General features: G+C 36.1%; 1 protein-coding gene across 1 annotated transcript in view; it reads left to right on the top strand.

The window, feature by feature from the left end:
- The window catches only part of Faf2 (Fas-associated factor 2), a 135,843-nt gene that overhangs the window by 75,768 nt on the left and 41,429 nt on the right, over window positions 1-18,646 (top strand). Inside the window, exons 7-8 of the mRNA XM_090389313.1 lie at window positions 2,386-2,471; window positions 15,445-15,536. Of these exons, the coding sequence (XP_090245439.1) occupies window positions 2,386-2,471; window positions 15,445-15,536 (178 nt within the window). The remainder of the gene's footprint in view (window positions 1-2,385; window positions 2,472-15,444; window positions 15,537-18,646) is intronic.

Below are 18,646 nucleotides of genomic sequence, written 5' to 3'. Positions count from 1 at the left end.
TCAGTCCATAAGCTGAACATCTGTATCTTTCTGCATCTCTTGCTTTTATGGTTTTAATAACACTTGATGGTTTTTGCTAAAAGCACATCCTTTAATTTTTTATATTCATTTAAATCGTCATCACTGTGTTTTAAGGCAAGTGAAATGTTCAGCATGTCTGTTACATGTTCACCCACATCACATTTTTTTTTTACACTTCTAATTTTGTCATTGAAGAGCTTATGGTGACCTTTTACGTGCATACGTAAGGCTCTATCAGTAAGTTCTGCACAACCCTCAATATTTCCTAAAATATAAATAGTGTAAATTGTGTTTAAATAGCATTTTGTTGAACTTAGGGAATTTGCACTGAAAAACTCATTGATATCACTTTCATTGTTACAGGGAATGAGTGACATATAAAATCATGACTTGCTTTTGATTCACCTGTCTTTGCAAGAGATTTGCTTACCTACACCTTTTGATAGAGGAGTATGTAAGGAAAGCTATAATTCTCTTGGAGACATTGTTTTCTTATAGATGAATCCAGTTTTGAAGACATCCCTTGAACTGAAGATTTATTAGACATCCCTTGAACTGAAGATTGTATTGTACAATGTATTAGGAATAATTCAATTTTCAATAATTATGCCACAACTGGCATAAAAAATCCAAGAACCATTGAATGATGATAGAAGATAGACTTGTGATGAGATTTCATGTGCTTTTGGCATCAGTCATGGTTCATTTATATCATTTTGACTTTTAAGGACGGGGAAGAAAAAAATTGAATCTCATAGGATATCTCATCTTCTGCGTGATGATGAAAAAGACAGTTGTTAGTGAATCGTTGAAGTTGAAGTGTGGTTACACTGCTGACTGGTGCCATCGTAAATCACTCATATACCAAGAAAGTCTGATGAGAGCTTAGCAAGATGAAACAAAATTGTTGCTTATGGTTCACTAGGTATTCTTTGCATTTATCAGCTTCTATAATATCAAATAGTTAGGGAGAGAGAGAGAGAGAGAGAGAGAGAGAGAGAGAGAGAGAGAGAGAGATATTAAGGAAATTGTTGAGACCTGCATTATGAAAGAAGTAGCCAGAGTTGTATTGTTAAGCAAGATCTGTTAATTCTGCATCACTGTGCCAGGTACAACCATTGGACTGGATTATCCAGTGGGCAGGGTCTATGAAAAAGATTTAATCTTAGATAACTCAAAAATTAGAAACAAAAGATTTTAAATGAAACTTAATTTGCTTTAACTGAATTACTTTACAAAATCTTTTTATTGTAATAATAAATATATAAATGCTGAAATTTATATACACATGCACATTTGTTGATTAATTGTTAGTCTTCTCTCTCTCTCTCTCCCCCTCCCTCCCTCCTTCTCTCTCCAGAGCACCTTTGAAAATATGTTTGTCAGATATTTTCAAAGGGCACTCTGAAAAAAAAAAAAAAATAATAATGACAATACAAAATAACATTTAAGTATGCATTCTAGACAAAATATTAGTCATTTATCATAAAGAACTGTGATTGTATTATGAGACCTGTATACTTTATACAATGAAAATATTTATCTATAGATATATGTTATACAATGAAAACATTTATCCCAGAAGTAAACATTGGCTGAAATGATTGGTGCGCTACTTTTGCTCAACTGGCCATTCAAATGAACCGTGGGACCACCAGAAAGATCTGTAACCCAACGGTGCACCGAACCCTGTTGCACATTGGGCTCTGGAGCAGACTCTTGGTGACAGCACCCATGCTGATGGCTGTTCATAGATCCATTTGTGGACCTACAATTGTGAAATTGTGCAAGGCCTATAAACACTTTAGTATGGCCCTGTGTGCATCCTGTCACAAGGCCTGTATGGTTGGTGGTGGAGCTGTTGCAAGAATACAATCCTCCAGATTTTTATATTTTTCCAAAGTTGAAGGAATCTTGGGAGGGAGCTTTCTATTCTATATAAATTCAGTGTAGCTGTGCTATGCAATTCCCCCCCCCAGTACTTGTCAATACTTGTTTTGCTAGCATTGGCCATATTTTCCAGTGCTGTCAAACTTATTAACAAGTATGGGGAGCAGATACCATTATAATTGTACTTTATTTGGATTTAACATCATATGCAGAACTTATTGACTGGTCCTCTGTATGTAGCTGTAATAATTATTGACCATTTCTCAGATATATTTTAGTATTTGCAGTGTTGACAGAGAATTAGGAAATTTTGCAAGCTAATACTAATTACTCTATATTAGATGCTGCACAAATAGAAGAAATTATAGCATATCATTCAATTTTCATAATGTCATAATGTATTAATGTCATTGTAATGCTATAAACCTGTATTTATTACTTTAGCAAAAATTAGACACAAATTTCTCTATATAGGCACTTAATGATGCAAAGAGAGAGCTAAAATTTCTTTTAGTTTATCTTCATGGAGATGATCATCAAGACACACCCAGCTTTTGTAGGTAAGTGAAATAAATTAGAACCCTTCAAAATGAAACGATTTACAGCTGTAAACATCTCTTCACCCATACCTATAGAATTAATATTAAACTTTTTTGTTGACATTTTTAGACATTAGCATATACAGAGTCCAGTCACAATATTATGACCCCCCCCCAATGCAGACATCACACACGCCTAGCAAATCATACAGCGCACGTGTCAAGTTCATACACCGCAAGCATATAAGGCTTGATGTTCGGCATCCATGAACACAGTAACAGCCTCTGTTGGCAAAGCGCTTGACCTATCAGACCTGAAAAAGGACACGATCATCAGCTATTCAGCGATCATCAGCTATCAGGCCAGGGATGCAAGCATTTCCGAAACAGCGAACTTTGTGAAATGCTCATGTGCTGCAGTGACGAAAGTGTATCAAGACTGGATGAACGGGGCAGTTTTGATGACCTGACGTGCCAATTGTGGAGACTCATGCGCCATTTATCCCAGAAGTAAACATTGGCTGAAATGATTGGTGCGCTACTTTTGCTCAACTGGCCATTCAAATGAACCGTGGGACCACCAGAAAGATCTGTAACCCAACGGTGCACCGAACCCTGTTGCACATTGGGCTCTGGAGCAGACTCTTGGTGACAGCACCCATGCTGATGGCTGTTCATCACAAACAATGGCGTCAGTTTGCACAGCAATACTGATACTGGACCCTGACCGAGTGGCACAGGTGGCCTTCTCCGATGAGTCACGGTTTTTGCTCCACCGAGTGGATGGTGGCATATTATGCGCGAAACCTCCGAGATGCTATCTATCAGCAGGGCATCCCTTGCTGATAGATACCAGTGCGCCATGCCATGTCGCCAGAATTGTCTGTGGGTGGTTTAAGGAGCATGACAAAGACTTCAATCTACTCCCTTGGCCACAGAATTCTTCGGATCTTAACCCAATTGAAAATCTATGGGACCACCTCGATCGACACATTAGACGGATGGATCCTCCACCAAAGCACCTGCAGGAACTTGCAGGGTGCACTGCAGTCTGCATGGTCACAGATACTCATAGCAATCTTCTGTGGGCTTATTGAGTCCCTCCCACGGTGGCTGATTATGGTGCATGCTGCGAAAGGCACATATTCTGGATACTAGATGGGTGGTCATAATAATGTGACTGGACCCTGTATGCATAATGCACACATTGTCTTCATTGTGATTATCTGTCGTTCCACTTGCCTGCATGTCACAACTCAACTCCCAGTAGATGGAATTTCATGAACTTTTATACAGTAAACCCCAGCTATTCGCGGGGGTTACGTTCCTGAGAAATGCCACGATTACTGAGTTATGGCTCCCATAGTAATAAAGGGGTTCCGTTTCAAAGTATGAAATATATAAGAAAAAAACTAGTCTAAAATTTTGTCTATGTATGTATTATATGTACCTTCATAATATGACTATGTACATATACAGTACATAGTGAAATGCAAGCATATGGCATCAAAATGAAAATAAGAAACAGTTTAATATTAAATATAATATTTATTAGAAATTTCAAACAAATCTTTAAAACCAGCGCCTTTGCTAGCTAAAAAACTTATCCCCCCAGTACTATCACCAGTTTCGCTAAAGTGTTGATAAAGGAGTTTTGCCTTTTCACGAATGATGAGTGAACTTAATGGAATTTTATTTTGAGTTCGGTCTTCTATCCACAGATTTAAAGCTTTTTCAATTTTTTCTAATTTAACATCACGAGTTACAGAGCAAATTTTTGAAGCAATTAGCGCATTTTCACGGACACTACGGCGGATTTTTTCTTCCAATTTCTTGATTGATCGTACCATTGACTTATTGATTTTATAATATTTTTCCACTGAGGAGACACTTTCACCATTAGAAATTTTATCTAATAACTCAATTTTATTCGCTAATGTCATCACCTTCTTTGATCTTTTCACATTTCCCTTGTTATTCGTAGCCATATTTTACGGGTTAGAAAGAACTTGTCCACAATAAAGTCACTTTCTTCCATTAACACACTCAAAAAAGTCTGTTTTACACTGCAAAACGGTAGATTTATCACTTTTGTAAGCATATCAATTTATAAATTTATTCAATTTATAAGCATATAAATTAAAAGCAAACGACAAAACCTTCCATGACAAGCGCATAACACATACTGAACAAGGATTAGCGAGAAACATCCACGCTCGTGATTTTGTCACCCCTCTTCCCCCACCCACTGAGCGATGTTTTGACCGGGAAAGATAATTTTAGCCAAGCCCATGTTTTTTTTTATGGCGGAAAATGTTCAATGCACTTTAAAATTCATATTTTATTGGGTTTCATTTTATATTAAATCAGCGACCACGAATACAGATACCGCAAATAGCAGGAGTTTACTGTATTTGAGTCTCTTAAGATTTGTCGAGGCATTCCAAATTTCATTAAAATCAGACCAGTAGAAGTCTGACTGTTATTTCTCTCTATGTTTTTTTTTTCCTCTCTTCTCTTTCCCTCATCCTCATGTAATAACTTCACTCCCAGTGGATGGATTTCCATGAAATTTCATATTTGGGCCTATCAGAAAGATTTGTAGAGCTGTTCCAAATTTAATTAAAATCGGACGAATAGAAATCCAGTAGTTATTATTACTTTATTTTATTTTTCATTTTCATACATATCATATAGGCTATCTATATACTATACAGGGTGTCTCAAAAATATTGGTACAAATGTTTAGGGGAGATAGGTAACATCGAAAGGAATGTGAATCGCATAGGAACCCATAACCGGAAACGTCACAGGAAAGTAGTAGCAGAGGCACAAGAAGCAGAAATGACACAAGACAGTAATTAGTGGCAAACATTTATTTGACATAATATTAACAATGGAGTACGAGATGGGTGCATTTCATGATGGTACAACAGATGCTCGAAGGTTCCACCATGAGACGCGATGCATGCGTGACACCGACGTGGCATGGATTAGCGTACACGGTTGAACACACCTGGGGTTTCTTTGACAGTAGCAGCAGCGCAGACGAGTCTCCCCACGAGATCCATTTCCGTCTCCACAGGCGATTCATACATGATAGATTTGAGGGCCCCCCCCCCCCAACACACAGAAAGAAATCAAGGCTCGATAAATCAGGTGAGCATGGGGGCTAGGCAACGGGTCCACCACGGCCAATCCATCAACGCCCAAAACACCTGTTCAAATGGTCATGAACACACCTTCCATAATGGGCAAGTGCCCCGTTATGTTGAAACCAAATGTTGCATCTCACATTTGCTGGAACATCGTCAAATAACCCTGGTAGAACTTGTTCAAGAAAGATCTGATATTTAGCGGAGTTATAGGCTGGAAAATTCAAGTCTTGAACACTTTCTTGGAGAAACCACTACACAAAAGCCACACGTGCAGGATGATCTTGGGGGAGCAGTAAATGAACCCTTTGGAGATGAAAGGGGTGTAAGGAATCGTCGTGACAGACACGCTGTACACTGCAACGAGACACCATGGCGGGGGTTCGCATTGAACGTGGTCTGCCCGCACTACTCCTATTACCTCTAAATGACCGATAATCGCACAAATTTTGATGCACACTTGCAAACAAACAGTGGTCTGGTACATGTCTGTCTGGGAAGCGGCTTGTCCATTGTCCTCTGTTAATCATACGCTAGGTGCATGTGTGCCAGCTCACAGTTCGTATATCGATGCATGCTCTTTGTGCAGCGACTACTGCTTGAATTAGTAAACCAGAAATTTTCCCTCTCGCGAACTGATGAACAGCACCATCTACCGACTGATGGTGATGTTTCCGGTTATGGGTTCCTATGCGATTCACATTCCTTTAGATGTTACCTACCTCCCCTAAACATTTATACCAATATTTTTGAGACACCCTGTATACTGCACATTGTAGTTGAAGCACTGGTTTTAAGAATGAATAATCAGTGTGGGAAATGTGCAGAAATTAAATGTTGTTAGTTCGCACATAAAAGTCTTTGCTTTTTTATATATATATAGTTATTATAGTAAAAGTATAATATGCACTATTATAGATACTGAATATGTGTATAAACATAATGGTATACTGTGGGCCATTAGGCCAAAATAACTTATAAAGGCTATGATAGCCTGTGTAGGTCTACAATGCTATAACCTGAAAATAAACATATAATTAGTAATAATATATAAATATATAATACAATAATGATTATGTAGCTAATTATTGATAAACAGATACATTGAAAGGAACTTTTTCAAGGGCTAACCCTTTCAATATATCCCACCAATAATTAACAGAGCTATCTGTTTCTGATTGCTATCTGCCTGTTTAACTAAGTCCAATTCTTAAACTTAAACATAAGACTAATTTGGTTATAAATTTAGCAGCAAACAGGCAAGATAACATTTAGCCTGACAGATAACTTCGAAATGAATATATAGAAAATAGAAATTAGAAGGCCAACTATAATTTTCAATTCCTGATGTGGTAGTTTTATTTGATTTATATTTATGCAAAAGAAAGCTACTGCTGACATAAGAGGCACCTCCGTAGCCAGGTGGAAAGGAGCAGCAGTGCGTAGAACATTCTTCTTGATTAGACCTGGGTTCGAGCCCGTCACCACCAAATAGGAGGATGCGGAAAGGTCAGGGAATGACCACCGCATATCGCAGAGCAATATGGCCTTAGTCGCTAATGCTCCTAAAAAAAAAAAATAAATAAAATAATAGCTGACGTAAGGAGAAAGGAAGTAGGGATAAGTATAGTTATAGTACCTCAATTTCCCTCAAATTGCCCTAATAGATCTTTAGGTATGAAAACTGCCCCAACCCTTTAGTAAGGGATCCTGTTATGTCTATAACAAGACTCCAGTAGGTGTTTAATAGATAGAGATAATGATAAAATAAAGAATAATATGGAATTATAGGGAAATAAAGGAATGGCAAATTCCAAATACCTAAATAATAATTGATTTTATAATTAATTATAGACAATCTTTACAGATCATTTAAATTATCCGATTTTATAATAAATTATAGACAATCTTTATAGATCATTTAAATTATCCCATTACAGTCAGTCCTCGTATAGCACAATAGTTGTGTTCCTAGAAACCCTCGTGCAATGCAAAATCGTGCAATATAAACAACAGGCCCTATGGGAAAAATAGGGTTAGGTGCCGACCACCCAAGATTGAACACACATTTGTAACCAAAACATTACCAAACACAATAAATAATCGTAATAAAATACGTAAGTATTTTATTACGAAATAAAATATTGCTAATTCTTCTGCTTCTATCGTAAGCAAACTTGTTTTTTGTTTGAATTTCTATCCAAACAGATGACAGCCGTTCCATCTCTTCCAATTCTTTGTGTCTTAATCTAATGGATTTTAATTACACTTTGAGTTGTTCCTGCTATGAAAGTTGTTTTTATTTTCTCTGCATTCTTTGTAATTCTCGGCGTTAGCTCATTTAGGTCTGTAGCACGTGCAATATCAAATGGTCTTTCATTTCGCTTAAAGCGTTTCACAATTTCATATTTTTTCTCTATCGACAGAAGTGGACTGGCCATAAGCCTTACCGCGGAAACCCCGGTGGGCTGGAGGCCAGTGTGATTTTGGCCATAAACCATAGTATGAGACCACTATAAATTTTCCCAGGTAAGAATTTTTAATCCAGTCCGCCTCTGTTTATCGATATTTCTTTTCTTTTTCTCTCTGAATCTGCAGTGTCTTCACCAGGACGGTTCCTTTTCACACCTTTTAAGTATTTTACTCATTTGTAGGGAATAAAGAACAATTACAAAACGAGGCACGCTTGATACACGTAAACAAAGCTGTGCGCGTGTAGCAATTAAATAAACAACACCGTAAAGGCAGAGATACACTATTAACACCTCACATTTTACTAAAGCACATTTCTAGGGATTACTACCATAAAACAATAAAAACAATTTCCAGTTGCGTTTCTGCTAGTGGAATCTGTTATAAACTGGTAGTAAACTCGATCTAATTGCATTTGCGATTATACCAATAGCTGGAATTGTGTTGGTTTTTACGTTATTATGGTGAAATGTGTTTCCCCTTCACTGATATAAAAAAGATAAATACATTTTCAGAATCTTCTCTTCATTCCTATCGTGTTGCGTTCGACTGTCATTTCTTGTAAACACAAAGGCAAATCGTACATAAACGAATTCGGTTTGTGTTATATGAGATATCGTTCCCCTATTTATAAATAGTGTATGATCGAATTCGTGTAGTGCAAACAAGTGTTATACGAGGACTGACTGTACTTCTAAATAGCATATGCTCTATTTCTATTTTCTCTATATTTGTTTCGAAGTTATCTGTCGAGCTAAATGTTATCTTGCCTGTTTGCTGCTAAATTTATATCCAAATTAGTCTTATGTTTAAGTTTAAGAATCGGACTTAGTTAAACAGGCAGATAGCAATCAGAAACAGACAGCTCTGTTAATTATTGGTGGGATATATTGAAAGGGTTAGTCCTTGAAAAAGTCCCTTTCAATGTATCTGTTTATCAATAATTAGCTACATAATCATTATTGTATTATATATTTATATATGATTACTAATTATATGTTTATTTCCAGGGTATAGCATTGTAGACCTATACAGGCTATCATAGCCTTTATAAGTTATTTTGGCCTAATGGCCCGCAGTATACCGTTATGTTATATACACATATTCAGTATCTATAATAGTACATATTATACTTTTACTATAATAATTAGATTACAGACTGATGTAATGTTCAATCTACTATTGATGGCATTAATTTGATCTGGAAAAAAAACTTTTATATTTATCCCTACTTTTTATATACATATATATATTAAGGCCAGCGTAGCCTAGTGGCCAGGCACGCGGGTGCATAAGTACACGTGCCTTGAGTGACTGGGGGTTCAAGCCCGTGACTGCTGAATACGGTGCTGTTTCTTGTATTCTGTCTATCTTGTGAACTTCTCTGCTGACGTTTGGTCGTCCCAGAGTATAAACAGAAAATTTAATATATATATATAAATATAAATCATGTATTATTACTATATGCTAACATGCTTGAAGTGTAATGCACTGTGTGCATTAGCTAACTTTTCTGTAATGTTGTTCTGTGGGAAACTCATCAACTTTTTTCCCCAAAAGACCTTCAAATGTAATTATCACTGTGTAAGCTGTAGTGTTTTGATAGAAATTAAAATAAAAATTTTCTTTTATTATTTATTTTTTATTTTTATTTTTTTTTTATGAAAACCCCAAACACGAAAGGTATCAAAACCTATAGTGCATAGTACCGTGCATGGGGGTTGAAGGAGAAGTATGGTGGGAGGGGGATGCCGGAAACTTTGCTCTAGAGGCTAAACATGGGTTTCACCACTTCAAGCCTCCAATAAGCAAAGTGGTGGTATTTCACCGGTTGATGAAAGTCATCTACCACCTGCAATATTTACCACTCTTATTTTGCTTCATATCGTAAGCTGTAAATATGGAAATTAGAATGGGCTTACTTGTAGAGGAGTTTCCAACCTTGTAAGTGTAAACCCTTTGAGTTTTGTAGTGAAGTGGGGAAATTCTAGGCTGCATTCATAAAACTAACATGGTTTGCTGTATTTTTTCCAATAGATTTGTTGTAAAAAAAAGAAAAAGCAAAGGAAAAAATACTTGCTTAATTTTTTAAAAAGGAATATTGCACTTATTTTGGGATGAAATTTTGTGACTAAACTAAATCACGGGCTCCACACCTACGTTGTGCAGATTTCCCAGCCACACGTAAGTGTGGTTGGAAAAATGCTTAGCACCCCAGGTGCTAAGCATTTTTCCAGGCCAAGTGATATTACTGCCGCTTATAGAGTGCTCTTGACAAATAATTAAAGTTATTTTTAAGTTCTTGTCTTTTTCTCAACAGTCTTGTTTAAAACAGTTCTGTAGTTGAAAAACCACAAGTTGGAATGCAGAAAGGGAACTTGCCTTTCTTTACCTTTTTTATATATTTCTAGTTCCACTAACCAGCTAACCCTTCAACTGCTTGGCCTCTTAGCTGCATTGCTCCTGCCTCCCCATGACGAGGCCAGAAACCTTGACAGAAAAGTCCTCTTGCCAAGGGCTAAAAGGAGCAAACATGGCAAACACAAACCATGTTTCTGCTACTCAAACTAGCAGAAAACTAGATGAAATGAATTCATATACAGCTAAGCGACAAAAAACAGAGGCACTCCCTGTAGTCGCGCCACTGTTCTTAGTAATTCATCCTAAGAATAAACCCATTGGAATTCAAAGAATGAACCCTTTCTGAATTCAAAAACTCTAGAAACATAGCTAGCTCCCTAAAACAGTCAGAAGACTAAAAATCAGGGGATCTAATAGTGGAGATAGATGACAAATCAAAAATAAGCATAGCATCTAATAAAAGTGATTTGTTGTTATTTGGTTTTTAGGAGCATTAGCAACTGAGGCCATATTGCTCAGGGGATATGCGGTGGTCATTCCCTGACCTTTCCGCATCCTCCGTATTTGGTGGTCACAGGCTTGAACCCCGGTCTAATCAAGAAGTGTGTGCTATGCACTGCTGCTCCTGCCCACCTGGCTACAGAGGCGCCGAATAAAAGTGAGAAATTTTGGAGAAATTCCAATAACAGTTACAGAGTGGGATCTCCTGAATGTTCCCAAAGATGAAATCAAAGAAGAGTTGAAAGATCAAGGAGTTATTCAAGTAAAAAGAATAACAATTAAAACAGAAGGAGAAATTATTCCTATGAGAAATATAATTTTGACCCCAAAACCACCAAAAATTGTAAAAGCTGGATATCTGAACTGCCCACTGAGACTGTATATTCCAAACCCTCTCCGATCTCTTAAGTGTCAGAAGTATAGACACTCTCAAACAGTATGTAGAGATTTTGCTATCTGTGCAAAATGTGGGTCACAGGAACACACACAATATGACTGTACAGCACAAAATTCAAATTGTCCCAAATGCAGGGGAGAGCATAATGCCTACTCAAAAGAATGTGAAGAATGCAAGAGAGAAAAGAGAATACAGAAATATAAAGTAGAAAACAATGTACATATCAGGAAGTCAAAAAAACAGTACAACCACAAAGACAAATAGACCATCATATGCACAAGTAACACAAACTTATAGAACAATAGAAACACAGACAGAAGTAATAATCCCACCAAAAAAATCCTTATCAGATTGGGCACGTTCTCAGCTCATTGATGTAAAACAAAAACCAGAATAGGCAATAAACAAGCCGATTACAATATCACCAACTAGAGAAACCACGAAATCTTCAAAACATACTAGAAAACCATACTTCCCTAAAAAAAAGAAGACAAAAACAGAGACCATAAGGCAACAAACTCAAGAAAACAAGCAGAAGTAGTATCAGAACCAAATAATGGATAAATTTTTACATTGGAACTTAGCATTAGTTGAGGCATATGATGCAAGAAAGTAAGCTTATAGAGCATCAGCCAAAAAAAAAACCCTTCCCATTTCACCCATTTGGTCACTCCAAATGTTTGTCTATTTCAGCCTTAATTTATTTAAGCTATCAACTTTCACAACAGATGGAAGTCTGTTCCAGCAATCAACTACTTGCTGGCTAAAGGCAAACTTCCACACATCTATTCTACAACTATCTTTCCTCAATTTGAATCTATGCCCCCTCAGGTTCTTAATCTCAGCAAGTGTAGGCAAGAATTATTTATGTAACCAGCAAAATTATTATTTATGTCGCCAAGAGCAGAGGACTGGGTCTTAAACTCTGCACTCTCCGGATCTGCTAGTAATATTAATGCTACAATGCTATTTTACAGAGTTCATAAGCACTTATGTCTTTTTAAAAGGCAGTACTTGTTGAATTTCCTATCTTTATCTATTTTATTTATTATAAAAGTGTCACTGATGCTTTGGTGTTGTGAAGGTCTGTCTTTTTGTGCAGGTCGTATGCATCCTTTGGATAACTTCCCACATACATCCCTTCAACTTTATAATCCTTATAACTTTTCTCGCTGACTGGGCTAGCCGGGTGGGTAAAGTGCCTGCCTGGCAACCCAAAGGTCGCGGGTTCGATTCCCGCCTCGGGCTTGGATCAAAGTACTGCAAAAACCTTGGGAGGTGCATTGTGGCCACAGAAGCCTATGCGCCAACAACTACCAAAAAAAAATAAAAAAATAACTTTTCTCAGGAGGTTTCTGTAGCATTCCCCAGTGATGCTTTGCCTTTTGAGAGGTAATTTGTAGTAGTACCTTCAGAGCCCCAGAGGACTGACAACATGACCTTATTGGCAGACAGTTGAACCTTGCCTTTTTTTGGTACATTGGTGAAGATTAATGTTCTCATTGTTTGCTTATCTATTTTGTTCCTGGATCGTACTGAGCATTCATTCATCGTCACAATTCAGTCGAAAAATTGACATTCTCTCTCTCTCTCTCTCTCTCTCTCTCTCTCTCTCTCTCTCTCTCTCTCTCTCTCTCTCTCTTCTCTCTCTCTCTCTCTCTCTCTCTCTCTCTCTCTCTCCCCCCCCCCCCTCCCCAGAGCTCCAACCATTGTGCAGAATACTCTTTCTGGGGAACTTTTGAGGAGTCTTATATACATACTTTCTGTATTAAGTAAGACTAAATGCAATTAGGCATCGATGTAAAAACACCATAGACAATTCTTAAAGGAAGAACTACAATAGTAGTGTAAAGGGCATAATTTCAACTGTATCTCATATTGTGCTTATCCTTCACAACAAGTTACCATGTATTGCACTACCTCGAATAAGTAATGCTTCACTAATAGAGAAGACTATTGTTACTTATTCTCAGTGGACACCACCACCCAGATGGCACCGTTTCAAGGCTTATTGGCCTTTCATTGGTGGGTGGGCAGGCACCTCATTATTGCAAATATGACAACCCAGTTGTGAAGATAATTCCACTATGAGAGATGCCCGAAGGTGTATGTGATAACGTTTAAGTAAGACTAAATGCAACTGGGTATAATATTTTTAATACGTATAAGCACAGTATGAGATAAAGTTGAAATGATGTCCTTTACACTACTATTGTAGTTCTTCCTTTAAGAGTTGTCTATGGTGTTTTTGCACTGATATTATATAGATAATTATAATTCTTAAAAATATTATGCCCAGTTGCATTTAGTCTTACTTAAACTTTATCACATACACCTTCTGGCATCTCTCATATTGTGGGTGCCTCCGTAGCCAGGTGGGAAGGAGCAGCAGCAGTGCGTAGCACACACTTCTTGATTAGACCGAAGTTCGAGCCTGTCACCACCAAATACGGAGGATGCGGAAAGGTCAGGGAATGACCACTGCATATCCCGGAGCAATATGGCCTTAGTTGCTAATTCTCCTAAAAACCAAATAAAACAAACATCTCATATTGTGGGATTATCTTCACAACTGGGTTGTCATGTTTGCAATACCGGGTGCCTGCCCATCCACCGATGATAGGCCAATAGCTTTGAAATGGTGCAGTCTGGGTGGTGGTACTCACTGAGAATAAGTAACAATAGTCTTCTCTGTTAGCTAAGCATTACTTATTTGAGGTAGTGCAATATATGGTAACTCATTGTGAAGGATGAGCACAATATGAAATACAGTTTAAATTATGCCCTTTACACTGCTATTGTAGTTCTTCCTTTAAGAATTGTCTATGGTGTTTTTACACCGATATTATATAGATACTTTTTGTATGTGTATATGACTAACTCCCATATATTGCCATTTAAGCAATGAAACTAGCAAAATAAATATCCCATATATATGCCATTTAAAAGATGAAATTAACAGAATTCAGTCATTGTTTTTATTTATTATTTTTTGGTTGAACGTAATGTTTTAATAAGATAGAATAATGGAAAGAGTAATGAATAACAGTGTTAATATATGCTAACATTGCTTTCTCATAAATTCACCTGGTAGCCTTGTGCAATTTTTTTTCCAGTTCTGTTCATCCTTTTAAACAAAGGTTAGCTCTTTCCAAAATAGTTTTAAATTTGCTCTTGAATAATTGCTTTTACAACTTATTATTGTTTATCAGGTAAATTGGATTTTGCAAAACTGTTTTGAATTTTCCCGTGATCAGTTTCAATAACCTTTTGAGTTTCTGTTTAGGAAAATATTTTAAAAATAACTAAATGCACAAGGCATAATACGTTAAGAGTAAGAGTTTAATATCTATATAATATCGGTGTAGGTACACCATAGATAACTCTTAAAAAACTACGATGGTAGTGTGGGTCATTTGCTCTGTATCTCATATTGTGCTCTTCCTGCACAATGAGTTGCCGTGGTATTGCACTACCTCGAATAAGTAATGCTTCACTAATAGAGAAGACTGTTGTTATTTATTCTCAGTGAGTACCACCACCCAGACGGCACCGTTTCAAACGAGGCCACTGATCATGTCTGCAATGCCAGAGTACCTGCTCACCCACCCACCGATGATAGGCCAATAGCTTTGAAACGGCCGACCGGGCTAGCCAAGTGCTTGCCTGGCAACCCAAAGGTCGTGGGTTCGAATCCCGCCTTGGGCTTGGATCAAAGTACTGCAAAAACCTTGGGAGGTGCACTATAGCCACAGAAGCTGATGCGCCAACAACTACAAAAAAAAAAGCTTTGAAACGGTGCCGTCTGGGTGGTGGTACTCACTGAGAATAAGTAACAGTCTTCTCTATTAGTGAAGCGTTACTTATTCAAGGTAGTGCAATACCATGGCAACTCGTGCAAGAAGAGCACAATATGAGATATAGAGCAAATGATGCCTCCTACACTACTACCATCGTAGTTTCTTAAGAGTTATCTGTGGTGAATCTACACCAATATTATATAGGTATTAGGAAAATATATAGCTTTTTACAGTGAAATGTTTTTCACAATATAATGGTTGAGAGATTAGGAGATAACTTAACTAAAATTAGCTGATTTTATTTGTAGGACAACATTAGCTGCTAGCAATGTGACTGAATTTATTAATACTAATATGTTGTTTTGGGCCTGCTCAGTTAACTTACCTGAAGGATACAGGGGTAAGTATGCACTTGAATTAATATTATCCATTTAGATTTTACAGCTTGTGAGTTCACCACTTTAATTTTATAAAAATGTGTGGTTCATTAGAAAGTTAAAATATTTGTTATTAAAGTAATTGAATTTAAAAACTTTTTTTTATTAAATTCAAATAAGGAAACATTTGTGAATGTTACAAGAGATCGTAAAGCTAGAGAAGCAAAGTATTAGTATTAACCTTATAGTGCAAAATATAGATAATAAAAATACAAATTATGCTCTTCCCTCCTCATGTAGGAACTATCCAATTGACCTTTGAATTTTTCAAACTGTCAGCTTCAACTACCTGTGCAGGCAACTTGTTCCAGTAATCAAAAACTTGCTGACTAAAAGAAAACTTCCTACATCTAGTCTAAACCTCTTCCCCTGTAATTTGAATTTATGGCTTCTAGTTCTGGAATTTTTTATAACATTCATTTTACTAACCCCTCTTAGAGCCTTATGAACCTCAGTCAGGTCTCCTCTGAAGTTCCTGGTTGCCAAGCTCCGTAGCCCACATAATCAGAGTCTTTCCTCGTATGGTCTCCCTTTTGCTGATCGCACCATGCAAGTTGCCTGTCTTTGGATCCTTTCAAGAAGCTCAATGTCTTTTTTTTTCAGGTGAGGTCTCCTTACTTGGACACGGTATTCCAAATGTGGAGTACTGTGTTCTTACAATTGCCTTATAAAGTGGGATTATGACTAGGGTTTGGGAAGACTGTATTTTGGGGCTAAGTGAGTCTGTGTCCAAGTCAAGTCCAAAATACCGAGTTCGGGTCCGAGTCCTAGTTTAAAAAATTCTGAGCACCCTATTTTTTTGATTACATCATAAATTGATTTGGTAAAAAATAGGTATTATGTACATTAGTAAACATTTTTATTTAGATTTATATTTCACATCCAGAAATACATTCTAAGTAATAACTAACAATAAGTAAAATAAAGTATGCTTTAACTTTATTTAAAAACCAGTATTTTAAAAAAACTAAGGCATTTAGTGATATGTCAGATAATCTAGAATATACTTTAGTTCAAAAGTTTGCTGCAATGGAGAATGTTGCTCGGCAGTTGTCAATGTAGGTTGAATTGTTAATGAATCATAATATAATTTGTCCAGATTTTCAGTCTTTGTTTAGTACTTAAAAATAACATAAATTCTTGCTTTAATTTATTAAAATTTGTTTCTGAAAGTGGAGGATGAGGATTTTTTGCATTTTCTAAAATTGTCTTTAATTCATCTTCCATTGTCATATGGTGTACAATATTCATGACATTCTCATTATAATCAGTTTGATTTTCATTAAATTGAACAATTTCACTTAGAAACAGCCTAATCATTAAGTTTGTTGCAAAATCTATAAGCTGGTTTTTTGGTAATCTATTAGCACTTACAAGAAAATCCAAAATGTCTTCAAGATTTTCATTTTGACGTTCATTTATTTGAGTTTTCATTTTATTTAATAGTTCTTTACCTAAATTCCCTGGAATTTCTTCCAATTTTTTAGCATAAAGTTAACTGCCAAATGTGCTGAATAAAGATTTGCATCTTGTCTACTAAGTGCTTCTGTAGTTAATTTAATCGGCTTTAAGGAGTTACTCAAATCGTGAAGCAATTGAATGTTGATATTTTTTATTAAATCCATATTACCAAGATCTTCAAGAGCTGCTTTAATGAATTGAAATATTCTTTAAAAAGTTAAAATCATATCAAGTAATGAATTCCAACGCATCTTAACATCTGTGATTAATTCCATTTCATATTCTAATTCACATTTTATTTTCCGTTGTAGAAAACAGTTGCGCACAGTAGACTTCTTAAAATATTTTACTGTTTGATGAACAATTTGAATATTTTTCTTTAAGTCATAACACTTTGATAATTCTAATTTGTCAGCATCAATACAGAGTTCTTCTTGCTCTTCATCAAAGGAGAAATCATCTTCTGAATAATCTGAATCAGCAAAGTCATCATCAACTGTTTCAACTTCATTTTCCTTGTAACTCATGCTTTTCTTGTATAAAACATCGCATACAGCTAAATGTATTGTATGGTTAAGGCACAAATGACATAATGCAGGAGACACAACCATATTTTAACATAATACTAGCACCATCACCAGTTGATCCAACAATATGTTTTTCAAAATTGATATTGAAATTTTTCAAATGATTTCTTACAAGTTCCAATAATTGCAGAGCTGAACATGAATTTTGAATTTGAACTAAAAATCTTTAAAAATCATCTTATTTTTGTACTTGTCCACTCATCAAGAGAGAAACTAAATCTTTTACTCTTACTCAATTTTTCCTATATTAAATTTATCATTTCTGATTTTTTAATTTGATAAAAATTGTGAATCAGTTTCATCACGTCTTTTTCTGCTTTAGAAAGCTTATAACCTAAATTACAAAGACTTTCTCGAATAAAACTATATTTTGTAATTGCTCTTATAGATATATTATCAACAGCAACTAATTCCGAAACAATCTCATCCAAAGATTTTTTAACAAAATAATTATCTAAAATTTTTACTTTTTTGGAGGAACTACATTCTTGTTTTTCATCTTCTGTTTGCAAAATTATTCGGTGTTTAGTTTTTAAACGTTTTATCATAGTGGAAGGGTTTCCATCTTTGTTCAATAATTTTATTGAACATTTCTTGCATTGCACTTTGGAGTTCGATCCTGCTGCAAAGTGTTCCCAAAGCTGTGAGCTCTTTTCCTTTGGCATAATTAAAGTTTTTTTTTTTTTTTTTCAAATTAACTGAACTTGTACAAAAATTATTAATATATTTAAATAAAGAACAGAATAGTTAATATTAACAGGTAAAAATGTGTTTAAAATTTTATATAAGACAAGATAATCATTAGAGTAGAGTACTTGTGCATGGAGGTTATACCCAGGATTACTAACAGTCCCACCATCGTGAAGGTGCAAGCAGAGGATTTGGCTGTCACAGACCATCTGGACTTCGCCAAAATTGGGTCCACTTGACTTGAATGTCACCAGAATATCAGTTCCATCAGCGTTTTAGACTCCCAGGTAGCAAGTACAGCTTGTCTGGCCTATCTGAGAGAATGTCTGACAGCC

Source organism: Mastigoproctus giganteus, chromosome 14, assembly GCF_048544385.1.
Source record: "Mastigoproctus giganteus isolate SK-2022 chromosome 14, ASM4854438v1, whole genome shotgun sequence".
Taxonomy (NCBI): Eukaryota; Metazoa; Arthropoda; class Arachnida; order Uropygi; family Thelyphonidae; genus Mastigoproctus; species Mastigoproctus giganteus.
The sequence above is the reverse complement of the archived record's forward strand: the minus strand, read 5'-3'. Positions and strand labels throughout refer to the sequence as shown.